We start from the raw sequence: 27,017 nt of genomic DNA, 5'->3' as shown, positions 1-27,017 counted from the left end.
AGTACTAATTTTTACAGTTAAGTATTCAATTAGTATTTTGATTCCATAGATGAGAACGCCCTTCGGAAACGTATTTTTCAATTTTTAATTTGATACTCGAACTTTACTTTCTGTATAATGTATTTTTTGTATAATGTTCAATAAAATAAAATTCTTTCCTTTTTACGAGTATCCTACCGGCACGATTTTGGCACAGTATTTTCAGTGTTTGTGAATGGATAACAATAGGCTAAGCCCATATATTGACCCCAACCCAGGTGGTAATACCTGCACTTGTTAAAAAAAATGCAATGAAATCAATGCCAAACTATGAAAGTGGCTTGAATATTCGTTGGGTCACTCTATGGTCCCTTTGCATACCTAATTTTATAACTCTATACCTTTCTGAAATAAACTATAGATTTATACTTAACCGAAAATTACTAAAAAGTGATATTATTTCTAAATTTAAGAGAATATAATTTTGTGGTAACACCATATCATTGAAAGTTCTATCAATTGTGAAGGAGATATTGTTAAACTTTTCTACATATCATATTTTAGTGATTGTTGTGAGATTGAAATTATGGTCCAAATATAATATAAAAATATATAAATTGTGATATGTATATAAAGATATTGCAAAATTATTATCGTCTAATTAACGTAAGTAATTTTCAATTTTATATCTGATAATGTCCGATTATGTTTTGATCAAACCTAAACGGAATGTTGCAAAGCAAATCTTTTTTGTACCTTGTAACAGATTTCATGATATTTCAGTATATTTAGATAGCTTTGATTCAACCTACAATTCAACGCTGAGATTCAAGTTAATCAAAGCTTATATTCATACACCAAACAAACTCATATGCTTAAGAAACACGGTTGATTATTTTATCATATGAGTATCAGAACGAGTATCTTAATAATATGGTTTCATTCCAATTGTATTATCTAGATTAGATCTCCAACATATTATGGTTGACTTGAATATGTTCTGTAGTGTATACCCCACAATCTGCACTCAGTCATCACCTTTAATTCAAATTCTCAAACTCAGCAAGTTGCCCCATTTTCTGGAGTAGCACCTTGCAGTAATTGTTTATTGGAGAGATAGTGATATTTTTGTGTGGGTGTTTGTGTGAGTTATGATTCATTTTAGGAATGACTCTGACGTAGGAAAAATTGCCCATTGTGTTAATAGGTTGATGAAAACATTACGATGATGTGCTGAACTGCTTGGCGTACGTAAGAGGGGGTACAGCTATAAGTATATTATTTCCTCTCTCTGGCATTTGGTTGATGCACCAGTTCACCAGTTTACTGTTTACAGAGAACCTGAAACACCGACGAGTAGCGAGGAGTATTTCAGGAATGGGAGTTTTCCGGTTATTCGTAGGCAATGACTAATAGCCAAAGTTAGCATTTTCATTGAAAGAACCTTCACTTATCACAAAACAACAGCGTTTTGATTTGATGATTGGGTAGGGTGTATCATTGAATGAATATTGGTATCCTTTTGATATCGTGTTACTTTCATTAGAATTGCTCAAATTCATACTGCGTGTTGTTACTATAAGCTTCAAATATTGAAATCTTTTTTTGTTCTATCAAAAATGACAGTGTGAACAATTGTATAAAAAGCCTTACATAAACTTTAGATTATAAATATTTCATATTCCAGATAATGTTGGGTTTGGAGACATACCTATCGATGAGAAAAGTGGGCAATGGTTCGGAGCAACACTCAGCTCATCTGGGCGTATGGATGGTCCTATTGTGGTGAGTTATTTTTTATCACTAAATTGATAAAATTTTTGAAGAAATTATAATTTTTCGATGAGTTTGCTTGTTTAAAAACATGAATATTCATCAGATCCATCCAAAAAATCACTTGTTTAGCTATTATATCGTAAATTTCCACCAAATAACTATTTTTTCGCATACTAAAGATACTAAAATGACCAGTATAACTTTCTTAAATATATGCAATATTCATGATAGCATAGATAACTTTCATTAATTACGAAGAAAAACATAGAGTTGAAGAAGATAGTATTTATTCATGTGATAAGTGATATATTGATTTATATCAGGGTTGTGAATGTTGGTTGATATTTTGATGAATACCAAAGTTGATTTTAAACGTGAAAAAATATATGTTCTCATGAAAATGTTTTTAAGCATGCTGTCACAATTTTGACCTCTATCAAAAAGATATAGTCATTGTTTTATTGATTCAATTTGTTGTTTTTTCCAAATTTACCAAATACTAGAACTTGGAAGTGAGACCTAAACATGTTTCATCAATGTTTTGGTAGGTCTACCCATTTTCTTCTATTCACAGGGCCATTGAAAAAGTAATTCATAATAATAGAATATCCTAATTGTCTTAAAAACGCCTTGCATGATGTCATACTTTCCATTTCTCTAAAAACAAACAAACTTCTATTTCATTTATTGATTATATTTCTTATGTTTTCGAAATCTTAAGAAATAATGAATATTATTCGTTTTTCTTATAATGATTTCTATACCATGATTACGGAGATAACTATTAATGCTACTGGTAGGTAACTAGTTTTATATCTCAATAAATTGTTAATTTTTATATATATTGGAGGTCACAACGGATCGAACTGAAATTTTAATAATCAATTGGCTCTGTTGTTACTGATAGAAACCTATAGAAAGAAGAAGAATGAAATCTATATTTATTCGTAAATAATATTATACCCCTAATATGGTTCGATTATTACCAGATAAGTTTTCCCGTTGTCTTTTAATCTAGGAATTTCTTTTTTTAAAAATTCTAGACAATAAAAATATTCCAAATAATTAGGTTAGGCTGCACCAAAATGGAATTCTAGATAGATTAGAAGGCGTGGTTTACGATATCCATTTCTCAGACTATTTCCTGGCGAGTTACTTGAAAAACATTCATAAAACAAAATCTGCCAAGATTCCGGAATAAAAAAATTAAATGACTACAGAGAGTAGTAGAATTAAGCATTATATGTATAATTGAGAGTTAATGGACAACGTATTGAGCATCTGTTGTAACTGCCTTGACATTATGTTTTCCAAAGTTCCTAATTTACTAATAGTAGCGGGCCTTCTTTTAACAACGTATAAATACACGGTTGAAAAGACTTTTCAACTTTTTTTGTCAAAATAATCTTCAATGTGCAATATATAGCTATGGTTTTCTTGAATGTTTGGCTTTGGTAGGTCCCTTTTGAGTCTCTCCCTTGATAGCGCTTTTCTATTAAGAAAATGTCATGATGAAATCTTTCGCCGTGCTCGTCCACTGCGAATTCTCGGGGAAGAGATCCACATATGTATTTTTAAAGACATCCCAAAGTTTTGTAAGAAATTATTAGCTCATTGATCAAGTCTTTCTAATTTTCCGCTCTATGCGGCAATTTTTCCAGATCATCCAGCTTTCCTTCAAAGTTTGTATCCTCCATTAGTTCCCGTATTTGTGGATCAATTAATATCTTTATCTTCTATCATCTTATCATCTTTAATTTTGCCCCGCTGAGTTTAGAAAATTTCTCTTTCAGGTATAGGAATCCACTGCCATCTTTAGGCTAGCTTTTATAAAATTTTTCAGTATGTCGTCAGGTTTCACTAAAGGATCATTTTTAACATTCTTCTGCCCTGGAGTAAATAATCCACCCTTTAGCCATATTTTCTCTGTGTAGTGACTTTCCCATTCGCAAATGAAACAGCAACATTTTATGTAACAAAGCTGTAGCGCTAGCAAAAGATCAATGACTTTACAATGTTCACAAACTTTCCAAACATGTTCACTGTATCTAATGTTATTTTAATATCAGAACCATGGGCAACCGGCACTGAAGGACATTTGTTTCCGTTGTATAGCAACACTGCTTTCAAGCTTGTTTTTGAGGAAACAACGAACAATCGCCAATGACTTGGACCACAATAGAGTAAATCATCTGCTTTAGAAAAGTAAAGTTTCATTTCATCGTCACGATGTCGGCAATAAGAAATTTTCGTACCAGGGGAAAGTAAATTCCAGTCGTTAATCTAGACACCAAAAGCTCAGCTTGTTTTCGAGACAAATTGAAATCACGTACTAAATCGTTCAAATCACTTTGAATCAATAAAAGTGGTTCTTTTGAAGTTCACGGTTTATAACTTCGGGTTGATTATGAAAAAATTCCGATCTAGATGCCGAATCCTGGCTTTCTGTTTGAGTTGGAGGCTTTGGCACAGGTTGTCCGGCACTATGTAGGAATGGTCTGTTTGCCGATGACAAGTTTGGGTACTGGACTGTGTGTTTGAACTTAGTTGTGCCGTCTTTTGTTTGAATCAAACAAAAATAATAATCACTCATATGATCTTTTGATTTCGTCCAAATCATTGGTACACTAGAAGGTAAATTCAACATACTCGTATCCATATATGGAATATGTGGAACATAGGATTTATCATGGTGGCGCACAGGAAAACGAAAATAGTCTAAATAGCACTTTTCAATTAATGGCATAAATTTTCGACGCTGAGATGTAAAAATTGATTCCTCACATACATAACACTTTCGCGGCATATTTACAATGTAACAAACGTAACTTAGTTAAATACAATCGTTATACAGTCGCCTAAATTAACTTATATTCAAACAAAAACACGTAAATGAGGTCAGAAAATAATATATGGCTGACACAAAATAACTATATGTGATTGAAACAAAATAATAATTTTTTTAATGAGGGTTCATCACAACAAATAAAAATCATCACAAAGTTCGTGGTATAAAAACAGTGTTTACCTGTGATATTAATCGTCAGTTGCTGCAATTTTTCTGCAGCATGATTTGAAGAAGATTCAGTTTATTAGAACTTTTTTACTAATTTGGAATATATATTATTGAATATTCATAGTAAACTAGTTTATTTAATAGTACCCATCTCAGTGTATTATGCTAAAGCCAACAGAGACATTGCTATGTAGCTGAAATTATCTCAATTGGAATTATAATATGAACAAATCTTACTAATAAATAAATATTTGAAAAATAAATTTTGGTGATATATTTGAAATAAAAACTTCAGTATATTTTCATGAAAATAAAACTTCAACATTGTAAACAACACAATAACATAGGACATATTACAGACCGTTAAATATCAAAATTTATAAAAAATCGTGAAAGCTGTTATTATAGATAAGTTCATCATTATGAAGAATTGTTTTAAATATAAAATGTTTTATAATTATTTGGTTATATGAAATTAATAAGATTGCCAGTCTGTTTATGAACAACTTACTTGTATATGAAACCTACCAGGTAACTGTTTTCCAGTGAAGTCATGTGATTTGCATATTTACTAACAAGACCTTTTTATTAAATGTATTGGGTGGCATAAAAAATTTCAAAAAATTGTACCCTGAGTTTGTTTCATCTTATAAGATCAAATAGTGGAAATCGTTTAAACAAAACATTACACATTACCTATATATAACTGAACAGACAAGATTGTAAAGTACATTTCTCAACAGAATTAAATCCTGTTTGGACGTTGTTACTGCATAAAGAAAGAAATACATTCACGTGCGAAGTGAAGAACTGTTAATAGTAGACAGTTATGTCGACTCTCGATAATTTGATATTTAAAGGACAAAAGAAAAATTTCATATAACTAAGGGTTAAAACGGCAGACCAAAAGGGGAATGAAAATTATTCAAAATTAATTTTAATGTTTATTTTGAATAAAGTTCGTAAGTTTCTGCTGAATGATTAGCTTACGTCGTTTTAAGTAGCTAGGGTTGGTTTGCTAGATATGATTGGATTTTTTCTTTATCATTTTCATTGGAGGGAACAAATCGCATAGGTTACCATGGGTAATAATATAATTGTCAAGTAAATGAAGTATAATCTTTAATGTTGATTTTCCATGATTGGTAGGTTTTGTTCATAACATTGGTGAACCGAATGGAAGGTATACGTTATCATCTCCGTTGATCATTTCATTAAAAAAATATTTAGCTTTATATATACATGTAGTACCTACTTTGCATCTTCACAAAATACTGAAGATATGTACTTTGTAAAGGATATACGATGTCTACACGATGTGCATCCGATATAATTACTAATTTCACTCCTAATATTGTTTCGAGTTTCAATAATTCGACAACTAGTCTATCGTTGCTTCATACTCGAATAATATCTTAACAGTAACAATAAGATGTAACAGATCAACTCTACCCTCTTTAGCTCCATATTTGAGATTTAACAATTACACTTAAACAGTGTACTCATCCAAATAATTACATTATGAAAACTGCAAGGCGTTGTCGGCACTGCAATTATGTCATTTGGTATTTAAGATCTCGCAACGACAAACTAGAATGGAAGAAGGGACCGTAATAAATAAATTGGAACGTTCAATCGCTTATGTAGGTACTCGATTCTTGGTACTGATATTAATCGATAGTACAAATTTCCACGCCATGGCCTTTTTCGAATTTTTTGTTGTACTTTTTTTATTCAATTATGTATTCTTACAATTTAAACAATTGTCTCACGATTTCAAGAGGTCAAGTTGATCATTTGGAGAATTATCTCTCGATTTCTCTTTCTCTGTGGTAGTACTAGTACGACTTCTCAAAAAAGTATTCGTAGGCTCTTTGCTAAATCTAAAAAATTTTTACTTTTAAAAGCACGTTATTTATGGAGTTTGTCTCTGTTGGAAAATAAAATATTTTTGTCATTTCGACATTCGGCATGAATTGACTTTTGTTTCGAAATGAATATTTTCAACACATCTATAATATAGTTACGAAATTACACGTTCCTGTAGGTCTCGAAGTCACTTTTCTCTAATAGAACATTCCGAATATTAAAAACTTTAAGAATAAGCTGAGTTGATATGATTTAGTATAGTGAACAGTGTGTTAGGATAAATAGATAAAGTTAAGATAAAGGTTACATTTTGATAAATCACATTTTAATCTTACGGTATAATTTAGCTCAAATTTTACCTGACAGTTTCAATTATGATATATAAATTAATAGACCGTAAATCACAATAAACGGTAAATAAAGATGAATGTCGCATTTAGATAAATCATTAGTGCTTTTCTATTTCTACTCTTGATACTACTTAGCTTTCCAAAAATTTTGATTGAAAGTGTCAACTCTATTATATGAATTCAAGGGTTGTAGAAGAGATTATGTAGTTTTACTTCTTGTGCTAAACGAAGGAGCTTACTTATATCTGTCTTCTTGAATTCCATGTGCTCTTCCGCACTCCTTCATAGGATGTCCTCCCGGGGAGGAGTGCGTTTGGAAAATACGTGAAGAGGAGACTCCTTCCCATCTTCGTATCTTGGATATCGATCATCTCGCGCGATGTTCATCGACTTGAGATAATTTGCCTTATACCAGTAGCCAGTAATAAATTATCAGCATTAGCGAATTTATTTCGAGTTCGATTATACTGTCTCGAATACTTTGGATGCCCCTATGAAGGCAGTTTGTGTTTATCGCTTGCCGGTGGTTTCCAGCAACCAGATCAGGAACAGTTTGTTCATTAGATGTTCTAGTAATCTAACGGTCTAACTTAATAGGATATAATTATTTTAACAGAATCAAAGATTTTTATACTGAATATATGATATATACAACATTTATAATTTGCTCGGGTTCGACAACGATGTTGTAATAATCGGGAATATGATTAATAAATAAACAAAGTTCCGGCGGCAAACCCTTTCTAATTATTAAAAGCAATAAATTGCTAAGATATAATAGAGTTTTATGAAAGCGGCTGGATCTATTTTAATGTTATGTCAAATTATTAATTCATTTATTATATTTTAATATAATTTTAATATAATTCTATAATTGTAAACAATATTTTAAATAAAAATTCCGGAGTAATTAAATAATTTATATTGCTCAATGTTATTTCATATGAATATGTAACAAAATTCAATACTAAACATATACTTATTACAATATAAAATTTATATTGGAACAAATAATGTTTTCGTGTAGTAGTTACGTAGTGAAAATTAAATACCGAACTTACCTACTTCCATAAAATTATACTTTATTATTAATTTACCTATCTCATATAGCAGGTTGAAAGAGATTAAGAGAAAATATATAAAAAAAAGCAGATGGGTACTTATTTTTCACTGGAGATCACTAACATCGATTCGCTTTTCTTTTGAAAGTCTAGAAACAAATCCCGTCACTGGCAAATACTAACATCGATTCACTTTTTCGAAAAGGAATGAGTAACGTTTATCCTTGACATTCGTATTTATATTGGTGAAGAATCAAAAAAGTTCGTGCAAGATTGCAAGCACATACACCACAAGTCGTATTGATTTGCATATCTGAACAAGCTTTGCGTACGGAACGACGACCGGTGCGGCAACGGCAAGTCTCGACGCGTTGTACTGATTATGGAATATTCAAGTTTTTACAAGGAACAGTCGCCGAGCTTTTAAAAATATTATCTGCCTATATTGATAGAACAAGTGAAGCCAACATTTTTGTTTTTCACTATAGATACCAAATAAATTTTCATGGACACTTGCTTGTGTATCCCCAACGTAGACCCCTGTCGAGTTACCCGCAGACCCCGGGTGGTCCACCTGGACTACTTTGGGAATCTAGGGTTTAGAGTGTAAGCTAGGGAATAGTAAGTGTATCAATAAATTTCATGAGTTAGATACACCCAGTGTATAAATTCATTTCACCGTTTTCTGATTAAAAACTATTTAAATAGAAAAGTAGAAAAGTAGGAAGAATGTTCTTTTTTCGACATTGTAAGAGAAAATATCTTCTGTTACATTCTTTAGCCATTTTGAGTTTTGTTTCAAATTGATAGTTTCTAGAAATCAGACACACCGAAACGAGAGCTGATAAAACTGTTACTCGCCGTTTTGAGAGGACATATAGAACAAATTTAACTATTAAAAATACTGTTTATTTATATAATGTTTATTTACTCAATAATGGGATCTAATTTTGTAATTTAATCTAATATTGAAAATATCCAACAGATCAGAAAATGTGTTGTATGTAGGTAGGTAAAACAAAAATACTATTATTCAGAGACCTGTCCTACTATTTATACTCTATTTTTTTTAAATGCATGGATCCATTCGAACTATTATTATCTCACTAGGATTTTATTCGATATCTACAAACTCTTGAAAACGCATCAATCTAAAAAACTCTGTTGAAATAAAAGTAGCAATGTAGCAGTACTGCTGACCGATGAGTTCGAGGTTCAGAATAACCAATATGTCTTTTATAGTACGGAGGGAAATGGTCTAAGAATAATATTTGAAATTGTCATAGATATACTAATCAACAGTATTTGTCAAAGCGAAAAGTCTTGCTAAGTATTTTCCAGACTTTATTTCCACGGAAAATTCGAAACTTAAAATTGATCGTGAAATATGTCATACGAGTGAGTGATGTAGTCAAACAAGAATTTTTGGAAAAATTAAAATAAGATCATGGTTCTCGAAAAAAACTCCATCCACTGAAGAAAATGTAATCTCACTAATAAATAGTTGATAAGTAGTGATGTTCAACATTAGTTAGTAGCGGTTTGCTTAATTATAGAAATACTACGCAAAAACCAGGGACTATTGAATTATGATACAAACCGATAGTCTAGTTCTTTAGTGTCTCGTTATATTTTTCTTCTGAATTTGTTTATGCCAAATTGATAGTGATAATAGTTATTCTTTATTAAGTGCATAAAATGAGTGGTTTTTAATGGGACAGGAGATGGTTCATTTTTTGGCGAGACCGCAGGTCGATGCTAAAAATTCTCTTGAATGTGCCCATAAAAACACATTTTCATAAACGAAATACGCACAACATTTTTCGTACAATTTTAAATAAACTCACATCATCTAAAATTTATTAAAAAATAAATATATCTTGACGCGATGGTTTTGTCCCTATAAGTTATCGCTTTTAAACAACTGTTGTCTTTAAAAAAAAACAAGTCCATAAAGAAGAATATATAGAAGATAGATTGAATAACGCAATTCAGATAACTATCAAAATATTTTACTGTCCATCTTCTCCCAAACAGGGGCAACACGGAACATCTTCGGGAATAAGCTAGAAGTAATTGTTCAATTATTATTCCAAGAAATGAAATTGGTTTATCATGAATAATCAATTAATAATTGACTTTGTTAAAAATAAATCCTCCAAAAAGTAATGTTTCATGTTTATTCTGTGAATTATTATGATAGTGAAAAAAGTTACAATTTACGCATCAATAGAGATGCAGAAATGTCAAGTTATAATTTTTTTTGTCATTTGCTACACTTTTCTTGCACTGAAATTTAAAAATTGTTCCAATTGTTCGATAAAACGTATTGATGTTTATGTGTATTGAAAATAATCTAGTCATAATATCTTTGTAATCAATTATTTTCACAATTAACTTGATAAAAATAAATTGATAAATTTTTTATTATTACCTTTGCGCAATTGTCAAAATCTAAAGTATCGAAATTCTGCAAATGATTTATTGATAAAGCCCTGGTACTATAAAAAAAGTGCGGTTATTCTCGGCAAATAGGGACATATATCGGCTGGTGATGCTGTAAAATGCAGTAAAGCCTGTTCGAAAACGATCCTCGTCAACGGCAATGTCAATACACCACAAGAATCGATCTTCTTACTCGGCATTTCTTCTTATTTTATAATTCTTATAGCCTTCTCCTTCCCGGTAAATATAATGACATCTCGACGATGTTGTATACAAAGTCGCATCAACACCAGATTTTTTTTGTCATCAATGGATACCACAATTGTGGTATGCTGAATTGTTAGGTTATGGTGTTCCATCACTAATTAGGCTAAAGCAAACATATCTTTTTTATTAAGAGGTGGAGCTAATGTTAGGTATGCATTCCAATTTGAATGCACTACACGTTTAATTTGCTAGAATTGAATAAAATAATTAACACATTCAAAATTGGAAAAAAAACTGAGTTTCGATTATATATGAATTCAATCAACAAAACTGCTTATGAGACTATGGAATATCATACATACATTGATAAAAGAAAACATAACAGGCAACTTCTGTAATGACTTTTAACATAATAAAGCATAATACATACAAGCTTTTATATGAAAAAAAATTTGTCAATGCACATCGAAATAAACCAATTTCAATAATTTTGATTTTGAAGAGATGTAAACAAATCGCTAGAAAAACTATTAGGTTACTTTCATCGGAAAAATGATCAATTAATTGTTTTTCACATGTTACACACAAATGGGTGGCCATATAGTGTCGGTAGTTGAATAAAAAAATACTTCCATTCCGTACATCTACGAGGACTGCTACATAAATTTTGAGATATGGTGAGAGAGAGAGAGAGAGATTCCTTGGGTAGAATTTGGAAAGAAGGTTTTTTTTTGGGAAATTTGGATATGTTTGCTTAGGCCCTGATATAGGAATTTTTTTTTCCTCTGCAGGGCTGGGTTTGTGGCTGTTTTGTTGGGCAGTGCTTGCTCGGCTGCTTCTAGCGGGGTTGTTATTTTTTATCCAAGAATTTGTTTAATTAATTTTTTTTTCCTTTGGGTTTTTTTTATATTTTTTTTGTTCATTTTGTGTTTTTTCTTAATCTAATTTTGGGTGGGCGGGTACAGCTGCGGCTGTATTATTCCCTATCGTCGGTCATTTGTCTGGAGAATCGGTTCTCCGGGTTGCAGGGAAACCGCAGAAAACCTGCAACTCCGACGATCGAATAACAGTGAGGGTGGGTGTTGGGGGTCGGAATTTATCTGATTGGTATGGGGGAACTATCGAGGAAATTAAGGTAGGTTTCTGGGAGATCCTTGTATGCTGTTGCTAGCAGTCGAAGTGGCGGATAAGGGAATTTTTTTTTTGGGTTTTGAGCCTAGTGGCCGCGTATTGTTGGTCCAGGGGATGAGGAGGGTCTCTTTCGCAGCGGAATTACTTGATTCGATGGTTCGAATCACAACAGGCTTGGAGGTCATTTAGGCGGCTTGGAATGGGGGTTATGTCAGTATTGACATAAACGGTGTTGCTAGGGCTAAACCTACACTTGTATTGGTAGTACCTAAGAATGGACTGCTCGCAGGTCTGGAGTCTTTTGATGAGATATTCGGGCAAGGTGCTAAAGACGTTTGCTCTATATTCGATAATGGGGCGGATGTATGAAGTAGGGTCAGGGGGTGGGTTCGTCCGAAATTTCCACCAAGAGCTTTGGTGAACCTGACTCGTTTCCGTACTCTGTTCAGAGTGTCATTCAGATCGGTCGTCCAATTGAGAGTGTGAGTGAATTTCACACCCAGATAGACGGCTTCTCTGCTGATTTCGAGCCCCTCACCCCAAAGTCTCAAGTGGAGGTTTTGAGGTTTATGTTTGCGCACGTATTGGGGATGTATGAAGGCGATGGCTTGAGTTTTTTGAGAATTGAGAGTACGAGATATGGTAACACTGATGTGAATATGTCAAATATGATATTGCCATCATAAAATTTGACATTTTTATTGGTGAATGTACTCTGAACGTGTTGTCATACGAGTGCTAGTTGAGTTGTTTACAGATACTTGAAACATTCATCTTGGTGAAAAAATGGAATTAAATCACGATTTTCTACAATTTTGGACGTGGATTAAACCAACAACAGTGATCAACTCGTTTCGTGAAGTACCATCTCAAGTTTCGATAATTCTACAATTTCAATCGTATTCGTGCCAGAAAATATCGATGCTGTGCATAAATTGATTTTGAAACATTTGGCTGTCAAAACGATCTATTCGCGTTGGATACCGCATAAATTAATAATCTCTCAAAAAAGCGCGTGTCTATTGGTATATGCTAAAAAATTGAAACGCGGTGCTTCAAAAAACCTCATTTTTAATATAACATTTGGGTCTCTTCAGATCACATACTTCCATTCTAAATGATTTTACACATCTGCTAGTACAGCAATTCATTGGGTGAGTCAAATTTCATATTCTATATTTAGGAAACAATCATAAATATATGAGTCACAGGTATTATTGGTTACTAACTAACTTTTTCATATTTGCTCTATATGTATTTATTGTAACTAAAATTGTTCCAGATACTTAATTTTCCATTGTATCACAAACTTTATACGATTATGATTAACAATATCGATCAATTTCGCGTACGAACCACCGACGTATATTTTCAGTTCAAAGAAGATTTTGAATGAAAATGTGATTCAGATCTATAAATATATATGGAACGCCTCAACAGAATTTCAAAGTGAACTTTTATTGGCGATATAAATTCTTATGTGGGTCAATGGTTTTCAGTATATCGATTGTGTATAACAACTACTTAGAGTTGAATTAGTAGTCATGCTAATTATGGCGTCGATGTGCATTCGTTTATTTACAAAATTGATAGAGCATGCATGAATTACCACATAAATAAATATTAACTGATAAAAGTTCACAATGAATGTTTAGATTCTCAATTGATCAGAAACAATGACTATATATTCTTCAGCATAGCAGCACGTTGTGCAATTTCGGTCTGATTCGATTTCTCATGGTCTTTGCATATGTCATTCTTGCATCCAATTTGGTTATCATTCGACCAACATCGAGTGTTTCGCAGGTGAATATGCCTGTTCCAATTAAACGACTTTTCCGAAACTGAAACGTTATCAATAGACTTTTAATTCAAATAATTGTATTGATTTATTATGCAGGTACAAAAAGAATTTAGATCTGTCATCATCAACCAACTCATGGGACTTTATAAAGATGATATTTTTCTTTTTTATGATCTTTGCTAATGAAAACTTCTCAATAAACAAAGCCCTGCATATTTTCAGAATTGTCTAGTGAGGTTCGTCTACTAGAAAAAACTTTTACTCGGACGTAATTCCTGAGAGTTTTGGTATTTGATGAATGAAATCAGAGGATTTTTTTCTTTTTGTATAATATTTTTTATCCTTCCCGGATACCTTGTATAACGAATATGAATGACATTTCTGGAAGCTGTCAGATATTATATTGAAATGAGCACAAATAGAATATAAAAAAAATCTGTTTGGGGTCTCTGTTCCGTCATTGTGGAAATTAAATATTATCGATTGTGAATTTCTCTACTATAAAAATAGGTCACCCAATAATCATGGATAATACCACTTGCTATATCTGGTCAATAACTAGGAATGAGACTTCAGGGTGCTCCGAGACTTCACGAAAAAATTCGGGAGTGAGTAGATGACGTAAAAATAATGCTGTGAAATAAAAAACATTCTCATATCATTCGTTTTTGAGTTATAGGTCCTTAAAGCTGCGGAATCAGAACTTATATTTTCTAAATTATACACTCGAACATTATGGATTTTTGATGGATGATTACACATGTCCATGTACTAGACTTACATTAAAACTGTTTTCGAGTCTGCCCGATTGCACATTAAATCATCTCACCACGTCAATTAACGTTTCATTTCAAAATGAAACTTTTCTTAATTGCCTTAAGACGGCTGCATAAAGGAGGAGATAAAAATCAAGCATCGAATTATCGCCCAATTGCACTCCTTCCCACGTTATCTAAGATCATAGAAAGATTGGTCAAAAAGAGGCTTTAATCATATCTGTTTAAATATGAAATACTTACTACCCATCAATTTGGGTTTTTAAGTAATCAACGCACAAATGATGCTATATTCTCTCTACTAAATAATGTTTACTCCAAACAGCCTTAACAGTCATCAACAACTTGTAAGGGTTAACACAACGATACTTTCTTGAAAGCCAATAGAATGTGGAGTGCCCCTATTTCTCAGTGGTAAGATATGTCTATTTACAGACGACACTGTTTCTCTTGGAGCAGCCCCGGCACTTTATAAGACCATATCTAGTGACCTAATCACCCTTAAATCATGGTGCGATTCTAATCTTCTCTGTCTCAACGTTTCTAAAACCAAAATTTTATCATATATGTAATAATTCATTGCAGCCTTTTTTCGTAAACAACACCAACATTTTGTGGACAATTCCTTGAAATGGGAGTTACATTTTGCCGCCTTATCTGAAAAATTAAGATCCTCCTGTTTTCCGCTGAGATCAGTTTCCAAAGAACTGAACTTATCCATTTCCTTAACACTTCCCTTCAGGGCTAGTAAGTGTAGTGCGATTCAATTTGAGCGAATTTTTAAACTACAAAAGAGAGCTGATAGATATTTACTCAGACTAAACAGCAGGGCTCTCTGCAGGGACTTCTATCAAAGATTAAAAATTCTGACTCTTCCTTCCTTATTCATCGTTGAATCCGTTTGTCTAATTCGTAAGCACGCTTCTCCAATTTCACAAAAGTTGTTGCACGGTTATTCACTTAGGAAGGCAGAGCACGACCTTTACTCACTAACTCCACGTCAGAATTAGTTAAGGGCTCAATATTTTACAATGCAAAAAAATGCACAATCATTTGCCAATTGAAATCAAATCGATATCATCTTCTCCCACATTCCACAATAATTTGACGACATATTTAATGGAAAGTATAATTTTATTTCATATGTATCTTTAAGTTTGTTTTTTAGTTTTTACAAGCTTTATCTACACATTGTAACAATTTTTTGACAGTAAAGCATTTCTTTCTCTCTACTGTATTGGTAGGATTAAATAATTCTACACTACTATTTGAAGTTCAGGGGCGGCTCATGCCCAATGGTTAACAACTTTTTCAGTGGCAACCTGTACAATCTAAAGATAGCGAAAATGATTTTTTCAATCGATTTTACAACGAAAAGGTACTCTTTGTGTAACTCGATAAACATTATGGTTTAGGAGATTTTTAGATCATTGTACCTATATGCCAAGGAAACCGTTCTCCATAAAGAGACATTCTGAAGAAAATTATCATAAATTATAATTATTTATTGGAAATACTTACACAATCAAATATTTATTGGAGAACTAATTAATAAATAAACAAACATTTGTACTACATATATTCCCCTGAATTAAATACAACGATTCATTTTTTTTTTGGGATAACTGAAAAGCTTGGTATATGCAATACCGGTAAACACAAGGAACTATAATTTTTTTTGTTAGATAAGTTGTAGATTAACCAACTAAACTTTTCTACATTTCACTTTTTCTTATGTATGTAACACGATGTTCGACTGTATACAGTTCAATTAGAAACAGTAAACTTGAGTTAAAAACAAAGAATACCTTTTTGTTAAAAAATCGATTGAAAAATTTCGTTTTCAATTATTAGTTATGTCAACACAGCTTTCAGTCTTGAATTAAATAATAACCTTTCATTTACATTCACTACTATTTTTTCGGAATTCAGATATTTTGAAATAATTCTAAAAATAAATTTCTTAGACATATTTATAAATGAACTTAAATTTCGTCCTGCCACCTACGTCAAAGATTTTATATTCTTGTGTATTTGTTTCTCTCATTTTGTAGTTGAAGAAAATAGACATTGTATTGTGAAAGGAACTATTTTTGGTATGATTAAGTTAAAGCAGCTTAACCCCCCATACCCACTCTCACATATAAAACTTATTCCACGTTATTGTATACAAAACAAATTACACTTTACAAAAATAGATCTGTTTGCTCCTTGTTAGAAATAGTATGTGGGTGGTGATTGTACTTCTGCAAATCACAGTGCAGTTCTGAACTGAACAAGTAAGGGGCAAAATTTTATGTAGAGTCCTAACTTGTAATAAAAATGTTCCTTGTTACAGCTGTCATTTAAAATATTACTTTAAGTATTTCACAAAAAAGAATTTAAATTGGACCGAACATACGACATGAGTTATTGATTGCCTATAATCTAAATAATCAAATATAACTCATTATTTTAATTATCTCACTTCCACACCGATCGAGTTTTCTCCTCTCCAGTAATTTATTGAATACTTTCTCCATCAAATTATCGATATACTTGTAGAGAATTCATTAGCAAAATCGCCTTGGGAGATATCTTGAAAGCAAATTTTGTTTAGAAATGAAGAATCAAGGGTAATTTATTTGAATTCTTATAAAAAAACTGATTTACCTCGGCTGTTGCTGCTAGATGGCGTCACCTAGCATCTGAATTTTAATCTCTTCAAATCCAAATATCACCTTTATGTTTTGGTTTTAACGACCACCCAGATTTACTAATAAATTATTTTCAACTTAAATTATGGAAAATCCTTGCAAAACTCTGGGTTATACTTCTATCTGGATATGACACTTTGACAACAGTACGTCTGAAAAAATGTTGTGCGTATATACAAACAACCATCTCCATCATTGATAAAATCATTGTGTTGCGGCATGTCAATCGAAAAAGCTCAAAAAATGGAATTGTAGACTAAAATCTCAGAAAAATTATTAAGTCACAAAATCACGTTTACAGGAAACAATCCATAATACACTTTTCATAAATGAAATGAAATTTTAAATTTATAAAATAAGTTTTTCAAATTATTCAGGTCTAATTATTGTAGTTTTATAAAAGAATGTCCGCTTTTCAGATATTTCATAGTGAAATTAATGTAGTGTTGGTTTGATGATTTCTTAATCTATTTCTTAAATATCGAGGTATTTGTCCTATGTAAACAGCATCACAATTATTAAAAGAAACCTTACATATTATTACTTCTATTATTGTTGTGTTTTAAATTTGATGTAGTGAAATATTTTGATAACTTTGACCATCCATCTTCTAAATATATTATTTATAATATGTCCGGAATAATTATTTTCTCTTCATAAAGGTTTTGCTTTTATAATTTAAAAAGAATCACACATCTAGAAATTTTACCACATTAATAAAACTGTCATCATCACAAGCTTATAGAATAAAATAAGGAAATTGTTGTGTACGCAAATAGCTCAGAAAACTTCTGAAGTAAGTACGTAGAAATGGGAAATCTCTGTTAATGGTGAAAAGACATTTGAACAATTTGATGGTAATTTATAATTTTAGAAATTCAAATATACAAATAATTTGAATGGACGATTGCTTCTTATGCGAATTTCAAAATTTGAATTTTGATATAGATGATATAAGACATATGAATTAATATTTCGGGGTTTTCAATATGAGGTAATAAGACTGAAATTTGGTCAAGTTGTTTTACAAAACTGAGATGGTACATAAAACGATTCAGAAATATACTGAATGCACCTCGAATTGACATGAAATTGTATTTCAATTTATTAATGTTTATAACCATTTGACGATATCTCAATCTGATTGTTACATTGACCTTATAAACAAATAAAAGAGATTTTCCTAAACACGATCTATAAAATAATATAACCATTGTTAAGAATGTTTATATTGCTTTGGATAATGAAAAATAGTTACATACCAACAGTCAAAAGTCGAGATGAATATATTTGAAGGGTTAAGACAGTAGTAAGTTAATAATTAATTTTTCTCGTGGTTTAACCACGAAGGAAGAAGTAGATGGATTGATTAATGTACGATTTCATTTGTAAACAATCACAAAAAATGTATCATTTCATTTATTTTTGTTTCTCATTGATTATATTGGTCATTGCAAATAGCGAAAACGCTGAAACGTTAAAGAACTCAATTAATTTTATGTTGTGTCTCACGAAGCAGATTTGAAGAAATTTCTTGAACACTATTTTTTTCCTTACTCTCAGGAATTATTTTTTGGCAAAAAGTAGATGATGTTTTGGATAGAGATTCATCTGAAGTTACTGAAATAAATTTGAATGAATAAAAAATATTTGATTTTTTTGACACACAAGGAGAAAGTTTATAACAAATTCAAAACACGTATTAATTTATTATTATTTTCGATATACATTTTTCAATTGAACATGATGAACTAAAATGTACTCGTATATTTCAGGCTTTGAAAAGTATTAAAATAATAAGCAAATACACAATAAAATTTTGATCACTAAATAAATTATTGTCCAATCACCTCATATCTTCTGGTCACAATTACACTGTCTGATGTGCGTTTCGATAACCAAGTTATCATCTTCAAAGATTGAAGGTAAACTATTCACTTTCAGTTTTCCACAACGACTACATCAAATATAGTCGCAAGTTTTACTAAATTGACTTTTTATATATAACGAGAGATTCAGAAATAATGGAATACACATAAAATACAATTATACAATTTCACAAAACAAATAAATCGAAATGAGCCCTAAGCTTGAGTAATAAAGGTGGATTATGCATACAAGTAGGGACATTCTGATATTTAAATCGACGTTCCTCTCGATAATTTCATAGATTTTTATGTTAAAAGATATTATTTTTGATATTTAGATTTATTTATTTGGCAGTTTGCTGATAGGGTTCATATATGTTTGTTACTTCAGTGGTTTCTATATTTTGTTGTTCGTTAGGAAATTCATGAAAGATACTTATTTCAAATACAAACAAAAAAACCATTCAACAAAATAAAAATTAATGAATGTGGTTATATATAAATACTAATCCATCGGCTTCGGTAAGACGATCTACAGTCAATATTTGTCAGTAATTCGACCGACCGAATCAACTAGTTTACGCGTTTATATCGTTTATATGCTGGTAGTGACAATTATCACGCGGTTATAATTGTTTTTATGGTTGCATCGATCCATTAATGTGTCCATTTTTGCTTTCGATGGAATCAACTTTTAAATCAGTCAGCTATGTATCATTTGATTACGTAAATGTACATTTTCGTTGGTAGCGAATTACACAGTTTCACAAGCACCAAGTTTCATATAACATAAAATAAAATGGAATTTAATCGCAAATATTTAAGTGCGATGATTTTATATGACTATCGAGGTGGATTGGACCAACAGCAGTGTGCCGATCAAATGTCTTCGACATTTGGCAATGAGGCACTACCTCGAGCCACCGTGTTTCACTGGTTTTCCGTTTTGAATCGTGGTCGAATTTCGTGAAGGTCATCCAAAATTGGTTGATGTACCAGAAAAATTTGCTATGCGTAAACTGATCCGTGAGACTGAGGCATAATAGGGAATTAATTACATTCAATTTTGCATGATCGTTGGGCAGTCAAAAAGATTTTTTGGCATATTTCAACAATCGCTCAAAAAAAACTTCTGGCGATTGGTGGAAAGAAATACTGAAAAAAATCAATCGGGTATGCATACTCGTATGAACCCGAAACTAAATAAGAATCGACTGCATGGATCTTTCAAGACGAGTAAAATCCAACGTAAGTTGTTCATATACTAAACACTTCGAAGCAAATGGTCGCCTGTTTTTTCAAAATATTTGAACATTTCGCCACCGTTCCATTAGAACAACGTAAAACGGCCAATGCTGAATGGTATATCAGCATTTGTTTGCCAGTAGTGTTCGAAAAATCAAACAGAAGATGTATCTTTCTCCACCACGACAACAGAAACTCTCAAACTCTCACACATCAGTTCAAACAAAATAGTTTTTGGACAGTCAGAACATCGAATTGATGGGTCATTCGCCGTACAGTCCTTGTTTGGAATCCAATGATATCTTATTATTCCCGCAGATCAAAAATAAATTGCGAGGTCAACATTTTTTAACATCTGAAGAAGCGATTGATGCGTTCAAATCACATGTTTTGGAGGTAGCTCAATTGGAATGGGAAAAATGCTGAGACAATTAGTTCAAACGCATAAAAAAGTGCATTGATCTTAATGGATAATATAATTAAAGCCATACCCATTATAAATATTTGCTTTCATTTGTTTATCTCAAAACTAAAGTAGCAACCCTAGTATAACAAAGTAACATTTTATGAACGCTTCAATAATTGTAGCTTGCGGTTTATGAGAAATACATTTTCAGAAAAAAAAACTATTTCTTTTGGAAACATGACACTGATGTAGGATTTGTCTTACCCTTATTCTATATAAACCGTACCCTGATGTTGATAGAGCCAGGCCACAAAAGGCACTTTGAAAGACCTTTTCAAAGCAGCGGGAGATAATGATAATGATTACTCACAATTTGTCAAGTTTTTACAACAATTTGATTAAATTCAAGAAATAATGCAGAAATACTCGGAGAATTCCACTGGACGAGTTTTTTTCAACTAATTTCAACATCGTCGCCGGTATTTTAGCTAATTGAGGTTCTCCACGTGATTGTCAATTTAACAATTTAAGAATACCACTACTTCAAAAGTGATTCTTAAGAATTCTGAATATTTTCAGTCATAAAATGATTTCTTTCTCATAAAAAATTAACAAATTATTTGGCTTCATAGTAAGTAGTTATGTGTAAATATGTATTTTGTTGAATTTATAGAATCAGAGACGAATTAAATGGGAAAAAAAGGTTAAACGAATAAATAGAATGTTTCACAAAAATTGGGCGTGGACTACAAACTGGAAAGGATGAAAGAAAAAGAAGAGAGAATTCACAATAGGCAGTAAATTAAAATGAATTACAATAAATTAAAATCAAATTACTGAAAAACCGAAAGGTATGTCGTTCTCGAAAGATCCAGTGGCCAACATAATTAAAACAAGATAGAAGTTACAAAAGTGGGAGTGAAAAGTCTTATTTTTGATGATATATACAGAGTGATTGATTAGTGTAATAAAGTTCGGGGCCTCTTTTGTCCTTTTCGTTATAAATTTGAAAATTTGCGGGATTATAGCCATCATCAGTGTTCACATTTTGAATCACAGGGTATTACAGAATGTTGTGCCTTGTTAAAGTTACATTTTTTTAATTGAAACACCCTATATTTTATTCCATATTTGGAATAAGCTTGACTTCTCCATTACTCTAATATAGGATTCTGATGAGGTATTTAAAAGTGTTTAACAACCTGTAGAGGTGGAATCGGAAATACAAAGAAAAAACGAGTATATGACAAATAAATCACAGGAACGAACAATAAAAATCTATCCTATTTACTACAGTATACGTAAACGTATTTATTATCACAATAACCTCCAAAGATAATTTGTATACATGTTTGATAGAGATAATTGAAAGATTTACTCATATATCACGAAGTATTTCTATAGAAACATTCCGAGATTCATTCCATATTACCCCCATCATGTCATCATCCCTTGTTGGAGGTATTTTGTTCACTTTATTCTAGATGTGACCCCAGAACAATTAGTCCATTTTATTGAAATCCGGTAACATTCGTGGCTACTGTACTGGACTATATGACTATATGCCGCAGTATTTGGAAATACATAATACAAGTAAACTTTTATTTACGTCATTTATCATCCTTCGACAGTTTCCCTGAACAACTTCCTCAATAAAATAATGATCTTGACTGCTGTCATCTTTTGGGAATTCCAATGATATAGCGACTACGCTAGTGCCAGTTAGCGTTCGCTGGGGAATGTTTAACATGAACCAAATAGTGACACTCTTCAGTTTGGGTATCAAGCCTGAACGAGGATTGCTACTCCACTCTGATGGGACGTAATAACGTCGAAACCAGTCAGTCAGACAAACAAATTTTACTTAAATTATTTAGGTCTTGTTTATCATTTAAAAATTTATTTTGTAAATTATAATAAAACTAATAATTTAATTGACTACTGCTATATATTTGAGATGTGAGGACTAGGGAAAAATTGATTTTTCTTATTAGAACAAAGTTCTATTTTGATTTTATTTTTATTTTGATATTCAAGATGAAGGTGATCTATTGATCAATATAAATACACAAATTGTCAGTGTCAATATCATAGTCTTAAAGAAAAGTCGAAACGTCAATTTTATCTATCCCTCAAAAATTGTTAAAAAAACTAAAATATAAATATAGGTATCTTCTGTTTCAAAAAAGTTTTGAGAACCTTGATGATTATTGTATTCCCTCTTCGCCATTATCGATCCTAATGAAGGAATTATTTTAATTATAATCGATCGTCATACATAAAACAGTTTTGTAGAGAGGTATAAGCACTGTGAAAATTTGTGTTTCATTTTGATTCATCTATATCAGATTGGCAACCAGCTAATAGCGTTGAGTGTCATAAAAAAGAATGAGTTCTTGATCCAGTTGATACATGTGTGTAAGTATGTACAGGTTTGGTACATTTGTACATTTGAAGAATGTGTGTTGAGATTACGATACAAAATTAATAATAAATTAACGTCAGTACGAGTTACCGACTTTTTATTGGAAGACATGAGAAAATACCTGAAGAATATTACAAGTAATAAAGGATATCAATCAACATGTCGTAGCGCTTTGATATGTAACGTTAACAAGATCAGACGGATGTTTTTCTTTGGTTAATATATATAGGGTAACAAGAGTCATATAGGATGTCCCAAAAAATAATTAAACAAATCAAATATACGATTTTTTGAATGGTATTCTATTTATTTTTATAACATTTCTGGATTCTACATAATAAAAATATAATTTTGAAAAAGTTTGTGTCTGTAAGTTGTGCTATTCTTGGGACATCGATTATTTGCGAGAATGAGGAGTTTAATTAATTTAGACAAGTGAAGTTCACATCAGTGATTCGAAATACCTTGATTCAAACAATAATAATTTCATTGCTTCGATTGGAACTTTTATATTTTCAATGCAACCTATCTGTAGCCGCTGTAAATTTATCAACACTACATTCAAAATAAAGTTATTTATTTTACAAGAGAAAAAGTACCAGATTTTAGCTTGAGGATATATGACGAAAAACCGAGAACTAAAATCTTTTATAATATTGAAGTCAGAAAATTATCGATGTGAAATTAGAGTTGTGTTACTAAGAAAACTTTTAAGGTAATCAATTTTATTTTATGATTGCTTATTTCAATAGTATGAACTGGAAATTGTATTATTTTGAGCTTTCTTGGACACCGCCGAAATAAGTAGAAGTATCCAAAGTAACGTCACAAATATTATTGCCAGATAAATCGCAGAAAATTTGCGAGACCGTGTATTCATAATTCATGAAATGGAAGCTAAAAAAACATGCAGTTCTTTCTCGGAGACGATGCTGTAGGCTTATTTTTCGAAATTGGTAAAACAACAAAAGTCATTGACAAAATGGGAAAGGTTAGAAGTTCAAGAAAACTTATTAGATTAGAAAATTCAGGCATGTTATTAATTGTGAAACTTAAGGAAACGAAGAATGATAAAAACAGGAGATTTGTAGTTAATGGAAAATATGTTTAATTTTACCGAAGAAATATAATTTCAACTCAAAAAAATTCGACTATTGTACCGAATAGTTCAAGAAACGTGTCATTCATGCAGTATACATTCAATAATTGCACTTTCGATATAAAGGACTTTATTATATAATCGAATATCTACCTTTGCTTATGTCTTTATCTAAAATCCGGGAAAAAAGTACTAATTTTTTTCCCGGATAAAAAAGTGATTTCATAAAAAGTAACATTTTGTTACCTATTAAGAGAGATAAAATGTCATCATTCCCATCACAAAAAAATGTATTTTTCTCATTAGTAATATTTCATCAAGTCTCCTGGCATTGACATTTTTATTCTAGTTACAATATTATATAGCTTAGCTAGATAATTTTAGTTTTCTTTGTTTTTATTCTAACGACAATACTTTGTAGAAAGAATTAACCAACTTTATGTACAGTTCTTTTAGCAATAAAGGTATATGCACAAAAGTATCCTGAATCAGACCATCCGCAAAAGATAAGATTTAAAATGGTTCTGGTCAAGTTTTCGTGCTATAAGTAGTGCATACATGAAGCAAAGAAGACGATAACAGGTACCACCGACGAAGACAATGAATTAATTCTCGATGTTAGGATAGAAGGTGATAATCCGAACGCAAGCACCAGAAAACTTGCGTTATATACAAGTTTAAGTCAATCCTGTGTTTCTGGGATTCTTAAAAAGCACAAATACCATCCGTATTATATTCACCTGCATCAGTGTTTATAAGGTGATGATTCACCACAAAATATGCTTTTGCTTATAGGTTTATTGACTTATGGATATTGATCGAGAGAAAGAATGTACTTTCAAATTATTATTTTCACCATAATGGTCTAGGGAATATTCATAACGTTCACGATTATGACTGAAAACAGATACTTGTCTATACTGTGAACCTTCAGAATTAATAAAGCATAAATGTGTTTGGTGTGATTATGGAAAATGATGTAATAGGTATCTGTTCTTGTCACTTGAATGGATGAAAATTCATTTTGAGATCTCTCCGAACATAATCCCTTTAATATCAGAGCAAAGCTGTGGCCGCAGATAGATGACTTATTTCATTAAAATTGATGGAGAAAAAGGGGAGGTCCATGCAGTTAGTATAGAATAGTATAGTATATAGTATTCCACCGCCTACCCCAATGATATGAAAATTCAAATTAGTAATTTGTTTGTTGCATTACACCCGAAATTTGAAGAGATTTTAGATTATAATTTCACCGTAGGGTTTCACTGTGTATTGCAGAAGATGGTGGTCAATTCGAACAACTTTGTATATTTTATTTCTTGTGATAGGATTAACTGTTGTTAAATTGCGTAAAGTTGAATAAAATTCATGATATATGATACTAGTTATTCTTATTAATTTCTAATTCAAGTATACCTAAAGTTCAGCATTAATATGAACCACCTGGATAAAACATTTTTGATTAAAAAAATAAATTATGTGTTTTAGTTTTTATAACTGTAGAACGATTGGGAATACGTATGGGTATTCTTTATAAACTAAGATAGAGTTCCAAATTCAAACTGCTATTTAACCGTTAGAACCCATTCAACATTTTCTTCTATTTTATTAAATTTTGCCTCAATCAAAAAAATGGTCACGACTCTGTGTTCTGCTCATCGCAAATTTCTCAACACCTAAAAGTGATGCCATGTAAATCTGTGGTCTCTTTAACACTCGCTATGGAGGCGCGGCATACCAAAAGCTATTGAAAGACTTGTATGAAATTAATTCAGAAGTAATGTAAGCAGCTATCTATGTTTGAGCCGGTATTTTAACCGTATTCAGCATAGTTCTTCGCCATGGTTGAACTGTGAAAAATCGAATGAAATATGGCTTTGATGATGACCCCCTTGGCCGGTAAGAAATTATCGTGTTGATTTTTTCATGTAAAATGTCGAGAATTCTTATCGAAGGTAAATTCTTTAGTGAATCAAACATAGTTAATGTATTGGAATTTTTAACCTCGTAGCTAGAATCTTCGTCTTATAAGGCTTGTTTTCAAAATTTTTTCAATTTATCATCTAAAATTGAATCTATTGATATAAAAAACTCATGTTTATCCATTCGTAGATAGTAAATCATCTTTAATTTTAAATATATTTACATTTTATGAGCAAATTGTAGAAGACCATCTTTTAAAATTATATTTGACCAAATGTATCCATAAAAATAGGTAGAATAAGGTATAACAGCACTTCCTATATCTTTTTTATGAAAATGATTGAATGATCTTACTAAATATGTTTCAGAAAATATATGAAAAGTCTCCCAAATTTTATATCTTTGTCTATGATTTAATGTATTGAATTGTATTGTATTGTAACTTTAAATTAATAAATTTTCTGAATTGTAATACCTATCGACTGAATGCTTCATTTTGTCATAACAGTTAAATTCGTCTAAATGAATTTTTACTGTACGATTAGGATGTTTCGACGAGGCGATTAGCCTTAGATTAGAGTTTGACAGATATGAGACATAGAACTAAACATTTTTATTAAAACCGTATCGAAACAATAAGTAATGTAACTAATTATCTTAATGAAAAGAATTATTTTGTATGTCACGATTGTTTTTAAATTTGGATTAAATTCTTACTGTTAAATTGTTTCCATAGATATTTCATATTTCTTATTTTGATGCGTATTATTATTTACAAAATCGAAAAATTCCTATTCATCACTTTTGGAACGTATTTCATTAAATACCATACGATACAGTATGCAATGAAATACAGTATGCAATAAAATACTTTATAACCAGCAGTTTTTAGGTGATGTATTATTAGACGTTGACGTATTTATAGTAAAACCTATAAC

General features: G+C 31.3%; 1 protein-coding gene across 2 annotated transcripts in view; it reads left to right on the top strand.

Annotated features, from left to right (window-relative positions):
- Nucleotides 1-27,017, top strand: part of LOC130446373 (integrin alpha-PS2) — a 180,062-nt gene that overhangs the window by 89,699 nt on the left and 63,346 nt on the right. For both annotated transcript variants that reach the window (XM_056782594.1, XM_056782595.1), the window contains exon 3: nt 1,667-1,764. In XM_056782594.1, the coding sequence (XP_056638572.1) occupies nt 1,667-1,764 (98 nt within the window). The remainder of the gene's footprint in view (nt 1-1,666; nt 1,765-27,017) is intronic.

This window comes from Diorhabda sublineata, chromosome 7, assembly GCF_026230105.1.
Source record: "Diorhabda sublineata isolate icDioSubl1.1 chromosome 7, icDioSubl1.1, whole genome shotgun sequence".
NCBI lineage: Eukaryota > Metazoa > Arthropoda > Insecta > Coleoptera > Chrysomelidae > Diorhabda > Diorhabda sublineata.
The sequence above is the reverse complement of the archived record's forward strand: the minus strand, read 5'-3'. Positions and strand labels throughout refer to the sequence as shown.